General features: G+C 41.8%; 3 protein-coding genes across 3 annotated transcripts in view; all 3 read right to left on the reverse strand.

Annotated features, from left to right (window-relative positions):
• dstyk (dual serine/threonine and tyrosine protein kinase) overlaps positions 1–12250 on the reverse strand; it is a 95743-nt gene that overhangs the window by 31433 nt on the left and 52060 nt on the right. The gene's annotated exons all lie outside the window — the stretch shown is intronic.
• ccnd3 (cyclin D3) lies at positions 890–5456 on the reverse strand. The gene is made up of 5 exons (XM_072383151.1): positions 5164–5456; positions 4863–5078; positions 2237–2399; positions 1386–1528; positions 890–1144 (listed from the first exon to the last, which is right to left on the reverse strand). The coding sequence occupies exons 1-5, from the start codon at positions 5386–5388 to the stop codon at positions 947–949; spliced, it is 945 nt and encodes a 314-aa protein (XP_072239252.1). The 5' UTR covers positions 5389–5456; the 3' UTR covers positions 890–946.
• On the reverse strand, positions 6482–12185 carry bysl (bystin-like). Its single transcript, XM_072382180.1, has 8 exons — positions 11787–12185; positions 11383–11539; positions 11120–11258; positions 10804–10937; positions 10530–10690; positions 7417–7519; positions 6871–7261; positions 6482–6823 (listed from the first exon to the last, which is right to left on the reverse strand). The coding sequence occupies exons 1-7, from the start codon at positions 12049–12051 to the stop codon at positions 6907–6909; spliced, it is 1314 nt and encodes a 437-aa protein (XP_072238281.1). The 5' UTR covers positions 12052–12185; the 3' UTR covers positions 6482–6823; positions 6871–6906.

Consider the following 12250-nt stretch of genomic DNA (forward strand, 5'->3'; position numbering starts at 1 on the left):
GCCAGGGACAGGAACCTCGGCACTCTGAAGTGAACACATTTCAAGGGCATTTGAGCATCAAGCCGGTGCCCTAAAGAGCACTTTCAGGCCATCAAAACCTGATGAGTATCAAGATTAAGCTCATGCAACTGACGCTGCACTAAGCAGCTCCTGTAAGCTGCAGACATGGGCTGCCGCTCAGAAATGAGAAGGGTAAACTTCTTTTTTTCTTTTAAAAGTTGTATTTATGATTTGATTTCGGCACGCTGGGGTTTGTCTGGAGTTGATCATATGTATGCAAAAAAAAAAGTCTTGTTTTGACTGGAAACAATAGAAATCTATTCAGGACAGAGTTCCATTCATAGATGCTGGTAAGTGTCCATTCAGTGAAGTTTGATTCAGGGAAACTGCAACTCTGGAAAGAATGTGTATGTGGGGCATTACATTTTTTATTTTTTTTTTCACGTCACCGAAGTTGAAGGTATGCAGAGTCGGTTCTTGCATTTTATATCCGCAAACAAAAGCCATGTTTGCCAAAGTCACTGGCTTATTTACAGTGCTGCTGTGACTGGAGATGAGGACATCAATAAAAGAAAAGAAAAAAGTCAAAGGTTAATGTTTTTTGTGACCCACATAAACCTGTTTCAAGTTGTTTCACAAGATTGATTTTTGCAGTGTTGAAAACGTGCAGAAACATCTGTTTAAACTTCAGAGCTGTTCACGGTGATGACGAATCTTCTGTAAAGTCCAGAGAACCCGAATACGTTTGGATTCAATATCAGAAAAGTTTAAAGACGACCACAATGCAAATTTGTTGTTTCAAAACAGACATTTAAAACACGAAAGTCTTTATGAAACAAAACTATGGAGAAATTGCACTTAAATTCCTTTTTTTTTTTCTCTCCACCTTTTTGTTTTAACTCTTTATTTAGCCTCCTGGCTGTAACTTTATCGCTCCTTTGAATCTTTACGGCTGGGTGGAGTGTTTAAGCTCCATTTCCTGCGGTGGTGTTACCGGTGTCAATACAACATCCTGGATTTCGGCAGGGGTGTAGCTGATCCCCGAACAGTGTGCGAATGACCTGCCAACATTATCCTGGAGACAGGCGGGCAGGCTGAGTTCCAACACACTTCCTAGCAGCTCATAGCAGCAAAGGATGGCACTCTGTAAGAAGAAGAAGAAGAAGAAAAAAAAAAAGAGTTCATAAGTGCAGACCAGGTCGCCTGTATGGCCACGGACAGAAAGATTCAATCTACACGAAGGCTCTGTAAACAGTTTGAACTTTCATCCTTGTACTGTTTGAACAGGATGCTTTGATAAGCAAAACGCTCAAAAACAGATCAGTCGCTATTGACGGGGCAAAGTCAAAGTGATATCAGAAAAGTCGGTTAAGCGTTATCCTTACCACATCAGCAGCCAATAGGTTGGCTAAAAACTTCATCACTGACTCTGAGGAGACGTTGGCTTCCATCACCTTCAGCCTCTGCGTGGCAACGCTCACACAGGCACACGCAAGGATAGAGGGCAAGAAGACTGAAAACCTAAAGTCTGAGGAGAAAGTGAGAAGTTATTTTTACTTTGAATTTCCTTATTCTGAAGGCCGCTTTGACTATCAAAACATGCACACAACATGGAGACAGCCAGTCAGGGCTACTTGGCAGACAATAAGATGGATTGCATCACAGCAGACACACCCTGAAGGACAAAGAGAAGTACTCGGAGGCAGACACTTCCCAAAAGCTGATAATCTGACACCCTAATTGCTGCGGGGACAAAAAGTCATTGAGTCCAAGCTTGACACCTCTTAGAATGGGTTCAAATGTTGAGAGCCGGGAATCGTCTTAATTTTAAGGGGCTGTAATCTTATCGTCTGGCTGTAAAAGCACGCGCTGACGGTATCCCTGTGACCTGTTGCCTCAGGCAGCATCACAGAGATTCGTGGGAAATCAGCCACGGAATAGTCGGACGCAGGTCTTTCACAACAGACAATGCAGGATTACACTAAGTCAGCTCTCTGTCTCCAAAGTGAACTGCTGACACATCGTTATCGAAGTTATGGCTGCTGTGGGCCAACGATTCGCCACTCGGAAAGTCGTCTAATTCCACAGCGACATTTAACGCTCATCCACTGAAAAAAAGATGTCATTAATGATTCAGGGGCACGTTTTCCTGCATTATGAAAAGGTTCTGAACACGGAAAACATTGAACGCTTGCTTTATTTGGGAAAAACCAATAGTCACAGTTATGTAACTTACCCATGGCTGCCAGGGCGATAAAGGAGCGAACAAGCCTGCGCATGTTTTGAAGGTGTGAGGACCGAAGAAAGGGTAGAGCGTGAAGAATTGGCTCCAGGAAGTCGGAGGCCACCACAGACGCCAGACACCAGTCTAACCTGGACACCACTGCCACCTCCCACTGCTGCAACATACACATTCCTCTAAAGCAATCCACCATCAAAATCCCACCGCATTAACATTCACACAGACGAGGCCACAAGTTATTGGTACCTTTTACCCCTCGCTGACACCGAGAAGTGTTGGAATTAAAAGCTCTTTTGTCATGCATGCCTTTGACTTTCCAAATCAAAGGGGCAGTGAAAAGAGCTGAAGTCTTGCCAATTCTATAGGGATCATCAGAAATGGTCAGTAAATCTTAAAGCCAGCTGGACCACATTCAGCATGGTACATAGACAGTTGAGTTATTAACTGAAGTATATCTGATGCCATGATGCTGCAGGCTGTAAGAGGACTGTCTAACCTAAGGTAAATGCAGGTTACCTGCATTCTTAAAAGTTCAGTTTTGGCCGGAATAACGCAATAGTTCAGTTTTTTCTTATGCCATGTGACTACAGGCATCCTCATGATTCATTAAGTCAGTCTGATGTAGACGAGTCCTCCCTGTGCGCTCCAGAGTGAACACGAACACATCTGGACAGCACAAAATGTTTCATGAGGCGCCAAAGCAGCTCTGGGAAAACGCCCTTTTGGACAGTTTAATCTAAATCAGAGCTTTTTGCTAAGATACATCCACAGACTGTACGTAAAAGATGGATAAGGCCTTCATATATCAAAAGGGGAACCAGTACAGAGCTGCCTACAAGGCCTCTCTTTCTAAACAACCACTCTACTTCACTTGACTTGTGATCTTGTTTAATTTTCTTTCAAGTTCAAGTTTTAATTGATGTTTACCTTGAAAATCAGCCAGATCACTCACCAAAAGGCTTCAAGCAACACTCCTCAACTCGTTACAATTTTTTTGCTCGATTTCATGGGAACAATCAGGTAAAAATATTTTTACCCGTGTCATTCTTACTGAATGTTTAAAAAAAATTCTGTTATGCAATAACACAGAGAATGGTGAATTTGATATAATTCAGGAAAAGGTGTGAAAGGAAACCAATAATTTTGGCCACGTCTCTGCATGACATGAAGGCTGTTATTACATATTATTACATGTAAATATTTCATTGCGTCTGCAATGACTAAGCAAACCTTTGTGTATTAATCAGCACTTTACACAGACAGCATATGTGTAACAGTATCAAACCGTTCAACAATGACGAACAATTATCACCACATTTAGCTGTCTATCTGAAAACCTTTTAGAGGCCGAAACAGTAGAAAGATACGAGCCCATTATCTTGAAATGACTCCCATTTTTGTCATGACCCCGGGTTGTGAAACGCCGTTATAAGAGAGAGTCCTTTGATGTCTGGAGGACACATTCCTGACAAAGGATCGTACCACCATCAAATTTATTGTTTACTTGTATGATTCTGTGTTTGTGAAATACTGCAACCAGTAGTAAGCTGTGTAAAATGTAAACAGGAGAGGTCAAAGATTGCATTAAAAAAAAAAAGTCCTGGTCTCAGAATCAGATCCAATTCAACTTTTTTTTTAAATGAGGTGCCTCAAAATTTGGCCCACTTCTGGTAAAGTTTTCAGGCAAATACGTCAACAACTTTTTGACTTATTCAAGCATTTCTGGAAGCAGGAAAGCACACAAAGCCTTGATGGAGGTATGCATTCTCAGACTGCTCTCATTCCTCCAACAAGACAAGAGCAGGTCCACAGATTAATGTCTGGTTTTAGTGCAGCTCTGCTTCATCCCTTGTGCACAGACTCTCAGATCTATTTTTTTGGATATAGCATTTAGTTCTTGATGAAAAGCCCAAATTCTTTATAATTTCATCTTTAAAAAACATAATTCACAAATTGTTGACCCAAGAGCTCGTGCAGTCTACAGAAAGTCATGAACCCTTTTCCATCCAGCCACTCAGCCTCTTTGGGGTGCTCTTTTTTTTTTATTCCTAATCAGTTTAAGGCCATTTCATTGACCAACAGAGAATCAACATTTTAACCAAAAATAGGTTGGTTCAAAGATCAGATAATGGGTGGGAATCTGTCAGCATAAATGAGTGTATTCTACCCGAGTGTGTTAGTTTGCCACTGGGTGTTTGGTCCTGTTGTTTCCTAACATTACAATCAGTCAAAAGAGAACTGATACAGCTCTCTGCCAGTCGAAAGACAGAATTAAAGACATTTGGCTGATGTCAATTGATGTAATTAGTTGTGAGATGTTCCCAACAATTTTCATTTGAATATTTCCTTCCTAAATTACAACAAAGTTACACAATTTTTACATTATTTTGCCTTTCCAACTTTTTAGCTTTGCTAGCATCAAATTCAAAATAATATATTTATGCACAAAAGCTATTCCAATTTTGTCTCTGCATTATTGTTTATGTACTATTTCTGCTTTTCACAGAGTCATTTGGTAATCGATATTGGGTGGTTGTCCACACTGTTAATTGGGAGATACGACAGAAATATAAGAAGAAAAAAGTAGAATTACATGCTTCTAAACAGAAAATAGATGTACCATAATGTCTGAGACGGGTATGGAGTTGTCTGTGTAGATGGAAAGCTTTTTGGCAGTCAGGGGCACAGTCTCTCTCATCTTGGAGGCCAGGTACATGCAAACTGCCCCCAAAAGCTGGAGTTGAGACTTTTCAACGGGAAAACGGCTCAGGTAACAGTCCAGGTAATGCACCGCCTGTGGAAACACCTCCTCCTCGCAAAGCTGCTCCTCACACACCTGTCACAGAGGGGTTTAGTTTCAAATCAGTTTTTTTTCCGAAAGCGAGTTTCATTTGTGGAAAGCCAAATTAAAAATTTCCAACCTTGAACATCCACACTGTGAGTATCTTCCTCATGTGTGGCTGAATGTCTGTCTGCACTTTGCCAAAGAGAGAGGAGGACACCCGGCTGGACTCCTCCAGGGCCCGCAGGTGGTGCACCACTCTGGTGTCGGTGGTCACGGCGGGGTCGTTGCCCGCCCGGAGGACCACACCCGGCCCCAGAGCAGCTTCAGGTTTTAAATTTGAATCCCCCGTGAAGCTACTCATCTTCACTCAGATCCAACAGCGTTAATGAGCCGTTAAGCTAACGTTAGCTAACAAATTAACCGGTTTTAGCTAACATTTCTAAGTATCCCACAACCACCACCTACAATAAATAAATAAACTATTTTGTTTTCAAATGTCCAACAACACAAAGAATACATGGCATGAAACAAAGAGATACGGTTATTTTCTACGTCTAAAACTTTTACAAAATGTGGACCAAACGAAACTACGTCAGGTGTAACGTTGAATTCTGTGACCCATCACATTATGTGACCACCTACTACAAATGTCCTTCCTGTTGAGGTAAAATACGGCTTTTTGGTGACTAGTTGACAAAAAGGACAGTAACTGGAAAGGACACTTTTTATTCGTGTCAGACTTTCAACTAACTAAGTTTCAAAGTTAATGATTAAAAAGGATATCAAATAAAGTTATTTTTTTAATGCACCAAATGTCTTGAATTTGCAGCTAGCACCTGCTATAGCTATATACACTTAAATGGCAGTGTTTTTTTTTTTAAATAATTAGTTTAAATTTCTTGCTCTCAACAACTTTTCAGTCCACACATACGATTTTAAACTGTGTCTTAATTTACATTTATACATTTCTCTCTTTTATTCTTTACTTCCTGGGCATGGTTACATTTTTCCTTTGTGATTTAGCATCGCAGAGACTTCTTTGCAAGTAAAATTAGCCTCTCATTATAAGTCTTGTTAAAGATTTGCTACATATTTACAAAACTGATTAACTATTTAAAATATATTGTTCACTGAGGGATGGCTCTTGTATCAGGCTGAGGAATTGGTCTGTATGCATGCCAACAATTCAGGAAAAGTTGGACAGATGCCCCGTTGACCAATTGCTTGACCAATATGATTTGCCAACAAAAAAAAAAGGTCCACACATAAAAAGTCTTTCAAGCCTCACAGCATGGGACTACCAATGATGACAGAATAAATGGGTCAAACCATGACTGGATTAATCTATGAAGTGGGTCATGACTAAATTTGCTCTGGGCCCCGCTGACTCCTTCCTGACATCGTACATCAACTCTAACCAGACCTGTGTTGAAACACCGCTCTATGCGTCTTAGTTTTTATTAACCTGCTTTATTGTTCTTCCATATGAGGAAATAATATTTTGGCACAATGACAGTCCACAAAATAGCTTCAATAAGTGCACTGACCTTAGCTGCAGCCGTGCAAATAGCTTGATAATAGCTTGAAATAGCTTGACTGGCGCAAACATGAAATGGAAAACCACTGACCAACATTTAAGGATTCAGTTTGATGTTTAATCCAATGCTTTTTGTCCAAACAGACAAAAAACTTTTATATTCCAAGCTCAGAGAATAGTCCCATGAAACTGCAGCTACACCAGAAACGATGAGCATTTTTACATGTGCAAACCACTCAAAGCAGGGAGAATTACAGCTCTACTCATATAACAGCAGGGCTAAACGTCTTTTCATGCTGAGGGAACATGAATAAGGAGTATGATGCATCAAACCAGACAGAATCAGTCCATTTCAACTGTAACAGGGACCCCGATTTCGAGATCCCTCGACTCAGAGTTCTGTAGCTCCCTGCGAATTTCCGCTGAAATCTGAGGGTGTGTTTGTATCTTGAGCAGCTCCAGCAGCGCTTCCTTCTGTTCGGAGGCCAGGTCAGCCTTGTAGCGCTGGGCCAGGGTGAGTAGGCTCTGATGCCACAGCACAGGAAGTACACGTTTTTCACTGCGGAAGGACAGGAAGTGAGCCACCAAGGCATCTACGACACGGAAAGGCAGGGCGTATTTCTTGTCGAGCAGGAGACGCAGGAAAATGCTGTTGGCACCGTTATACTCCATCTCTGCCAACTTCAGCATTGCAGCGCTGGAAGATAAGAAGCCACCTGTTATGTAACTGGGAACTTGCTTTAACTCGCACGCACCGCACAGTTACAGGTTTCCAAAGTCAGCTCACTGAATCCATCAGACAAAAAAAAAAAAGATGCTGATGTATCTGTACCAGTGTGAGGACGCCTTTACCTGGAGTGCAGCACAGGGACCGAGCACTTTGTGAGTATGCTCCCGATGATGATGGCCTCCCTGAGAGTGCATGTTCCAGATTCACACAGGGGAAGCAGAATACCTGTGAGACAACGGACGGACAAAAGTATCAGAAGAATTTTCCACCAACTCGGTGCTGCGCTGCCATGAGATGACAGCAAGTTCAAAAGAAAAAGCTGGACCCATAGAAAACATGTTATGACGACTCTATTGATGATTGAATTTACAGCATCCGGATGTTATTGTACGCCAACTTCAATGTATGGGAGCTTTTAGAAAAATGCGACATGACATATGACCTGAACCATCATCAGATTTTGACCTGACAGACAATAAAGAGAACTCAATTAAACCAGAAGCAAAAATGTATATTGGCTATTTCATACTCATTCAGTGTTACGTGTCTGTCTCTGAGCCTCGAGGATTAGCAGTTCATTTAAAGATGAAATTGGACTCCGATATTTTTTTTTAACTCAACAGGATGTGGGCGCCCTTTTTTGTCCCACAGACGGGGATAAAGAGGGATTTGCTTCACAACACGATTGTGCAAGTGTCTGATTGCTTGAACAAGAGATTTCTGATCACAAACACATAGCTGAGCAATCCATTAAAGTGGACCCCTCTAACACAGAAGTCTGAGTAAACCACTGAACGAGAGTAGCTTTGTCAACTCAAACCTTGAGTATGTGTGTTTCTTGGCTTTACAAAAAAAAAAGAAAAGAAGAACAGCAGTTTATGTGACGAAACCCAACAACGTCTTAGAGCTGAGGCTGATCCGTGTGGAGAAACGAGCCACATTCCTCCAAGCTGATGAGCAAGAATGATCGACAGTTACTGGAATCGTTCAGCCGGGCTCATTGTTGCGCCAGAGGTTCACACAATACTGAAAGCAAAGGTTCAAACCCTTTTGCCTCTATTGTTATGGAGAAAGTGTAATAAGTAGAACATCTAATTTCCCCCTGAGGTCTCTTTACCTTCTTTCTGGACCTGGCTGGAAATCTAAGTGGAAAATAAATTTAGTTCACATTTAGTCAGAATAATAGTGAACCAATTAACGTTCAAGCTCTGGTGCGTATTAATAAAATAATTAATGTCTTCTGTTCACATTCAGACACACAAAAAAGACTTGGCACAAATAACTAAAATTGGTTTAACTGCAACAAACTACTTGGATTTTCCACTCTGACGCACTGCACCGACGGAGCAGAACTCCAAATGACCATTTACTTACTAAACATCACATAAAATGACGATACAGCTCATCATTTGAAAGCACTGAGTGAGACTGATGGAAATGCATTAAATTAGCTCTGATGCTTCATTCATTTATAAGAAATACTCACTGTTATTGCCGGTTATTGAATGAGAATACAAAATGAGAATGAATACAAAGTACTGGCTGTTCTAATAGCTCTCACTCATACTGTGGGAGCTTCATGGTCAAATTCATTTGAGAGCAACACAGCCACCTAGTGGCAATAACTGTCTACATTTTTTTCCCTCCAACATTTAGGTCATGGGTTGTTCAGGGATAATAGACCCTTTCAAACTCGGACAATTCGACAACACAGGAAAGCAATGGGATTAAAGAGGAATAAGATCTAGATATAGCGCATGAACGATGATTTGACCCAGATCCATTTGACCCAGATCGAGTGTGTTAATTACTTTGCCTCCAGAAGCAGCGGTGTAATTTCCTCTGAGGACAGCAGCTGATCCTTAGAATAGGATTTCTAAAGCTGTAGATAGAATTCGAACTATGACACGTCCTTGGGAGCTTGACTTTTCTGCTTTGCAGCAAACTAATTCTTCTCATTCATTTATTGATTTTTTTTCCTTTAACGGTCGCATGCAACTGGATCTTGGCCCGTCGTTCACAATGGCTATTGTTTACTGATGGGAACGCAGCTGAATGCAAAAGTTGGGGAAAGCAAAAACAGCCACTGACAAACATTTGTGTCGACGTATTTCGCTGAAGACTTCAGAGGCAGTTTGGATCGTTGTCCTGTTGAAAAGGACAGCTCTCCTCAACCGATAGTCTCTCGACACAGCATTTGCATTCAGGGTTTGTTGTTCGGTGGAAGCAAAACAGTAAAACAGTAAATAATTAAACCATCACCATCACAGGCCATCACCGTTTTGCTCTTTTTGTAAAGATGATATTCCCTCAAGTTTGCTTCCATCGGAGGTGTCAAAGGGATTAGAAGTGCTGAAAGCTGACAATGAAGTCCAAAAACATTTTAACGCTCATGTACACCATCACAGAGGAGGTGTTATTTACCATCTAAAAGTACGATAAACCTTTACTGGATTCGCTCTAATATGTTCAGTCATTGGCAAAGAAGTACAGTGGAAAATCTAACATTAACAACAAATTTATGTAAATCGTGAGCATCGTCTACCGAGCAGCTTTTGGCCACTTTCAGGCTGCTGTTCATGATCTACCTGCACATGATGCATGCTTTGGTCTGCATAACAAAGACCATCTCGGACAAGAAGCACCCTTCTAAGTTGGTTTTGCAAAGAAGCATTGTTTCGAAAAATTGCAGCTACAGAGGACGTTTAAAAATGAATTTGTGAAACATCGATTGTGAACGCAGCTCTATGCAGCATTCATAAACATTACTGGTGATATTAATACATTTGACAGCAGGTAAATGAGAAGAACATTAGGCTTTTGCTCTTCCACTGTCACTCTGACTTCATATCCACGTTCAAGCGCTGACTCGCAATATTATCTCAAATTAAGCAGACCAGACACAACGCTGGCTCTGGATTTTTAAACCCGGAGGTCACAACAGTTCAGCTGGTCTAGTTCATCTCCATAAAACCTGCCTCTGATGTAAGCTTTTTTTTTTTTTTTTTTTTTGCTTTGGCCCAGCAAAGAGCTGGTGCTGCTGTAGCATCAGTTTTGAAACAAAAATAACTGATTCTGGGTTAGTCTCGGGCTCCAAACCAGCACTGGAATCTCTTTGGTGGAAACCCCTTCCAGAGGTGAGATGAGATTAACATCAATCTTCCCATTTCACGCCCCCCCACCCCACCCCAAAAAAAGACAACGTGTATTAGTAAAAAAAACGCTTCGCTCTCACCTTTAAACCATGCTCCTGGTTTGAACAAGGCCTTCTTCAGGGCACTGTAGAGATGGAAGTTGAGTCGCTTGTACTCTGCGATGTCATCCCGCACACGGGGCAGCAGCACCAAGTTGTAAAATCGCTGGGCCATTCGCTCTTTCAGATTCGAGGAGAATATTCTTCAACATAAAAATAGTCAAATTAACCAAAAAAATATACATAATAAAGAGCAAGTAGGATCATTCTGTCAGAGTAACATCATCAGTCAAACCCAAATCAGACGGGAAATTACCTTGTTGCTTGGTACATGGCGGCTGCAGTCCAGGTCTCAGGCTCTGTCAAATACAGAACCTGCTCCCAGTTTGAAAGCGCCGGTATTATCTTAAAAGCCTTTGGCAGTTTACCGCTGCGGTATTTTGACAAAACCTATGCAAGAAGAAGAGAAATGATAAGATTTGTCGATATACTGTTCTGTGAACTGTGTCCATGTATTTTGCTAATCTGCCAATCATTTTAGGGGTTTCCTCTAACTCATCACCCATTTCCACGCATGATGATGAGTGTCAAACGGTGAACAGACAGACGGGTCTGAATTTAGGACGACTCACCTTACCCACACCTTTGTACACCTCCATTATTCTCGGGTCCAGCTGGGGCATCGGGCACCCTGACACCTCAGACATCACCGTTTGTACTTCAGTCTGCTTCTCTGTGATCTTCTCCATGATAATGTCCGCTAAAGTCCGCCTACGAGAACCACAAAGATAAAATAAGCAACAGCCCTGAGAGAAGAAACTGACACACTGTGCGCTATCAAAGCTAATCTCCTCAGTTAAGTTCATGATTAAGCCCCAATTATGTTGCATCTTGCCTCATTGGAGGGTTTTTATTCATGAACATCTCAATCGCCTTCTCATCGTCAGGGTCCACATTGATTTCAGCATCACACTCGGCGGTGCCATCACCAGCACCTGCTTCTCCCAAAGCAGGCCATTCCTCATCGGAGTCAGCATCCTGAGAGTCGGGGCCTAAAATGTGATAAGATGAGCACACAACAGGAGATATTCACACTGTGCAGTAATCTTCAATTGTGATGCGTCTTAATGAGATAATCTAAGTAATGAGCTTTACTACAGATTCAACATTTGGTCTTCCCTTTCATTTTTTACTAATGATACTAATCCATTTATATATGTATTATAGAAAATTTGATAGGTAGGATAGATAGATTGATTGATTTAAAGCACTCGAAACCGACAGAACATCCAACATTACCGAGAACAGTGGCTGGCGCTTTCTTCTTCTCTGGTGCCACACCATATTCGGTCTGAAGCTCCTCTTGTTGAATTCTAGCCTGCTGTAAGATTTTCCGCGACAACCGCTCGTCTACGTACGTATCCTCGTTTTCTGCCCGGTTGTCTCTGCTCTTCACCCGGCCTCGGGGCCGGACCGTGTCCGCCTGCAGGATCTGGTCGGCCAGCGCCATCGCTCCCTCACTCTTCTCTCCTCCTCCACCCTTGGATCTTTTCACTTTCGGCATTGCTGCACTTTGACTGAGGCTCTAACAGTAAATGTCGTCGTTTCTATGTTGACAACGTCTGGACTTCATAAACACTGTAAACAGTCGGTTGTTTAACACGTGCTGAAGTCCCGTAAGAAGGAAGTGACGAAAATTACGTCACGCAACGTCCAGCTTTGTTAAACTTAAGAAAAACTATAATAATGTTGGGTTGCAGTGT

The sequence above is a fragment of the Leuresthes tenuis genome, unplaced genomic scaffold (genome assembly GCF_036924035.1).
Source record: "Leuresthes tenuis unplaced genomic scaffold, fLeuTen1.0.hap1 SCAF_3, whole genome shotgun sequence".
Taxonomy (NCBI): domain Eukaryota; kingdom Metazoa; phylum Chordata; class Actinopteri; order Atheriniformes; family Atherinopsidae; genus Leuresthes; species Leuresthes tenuis.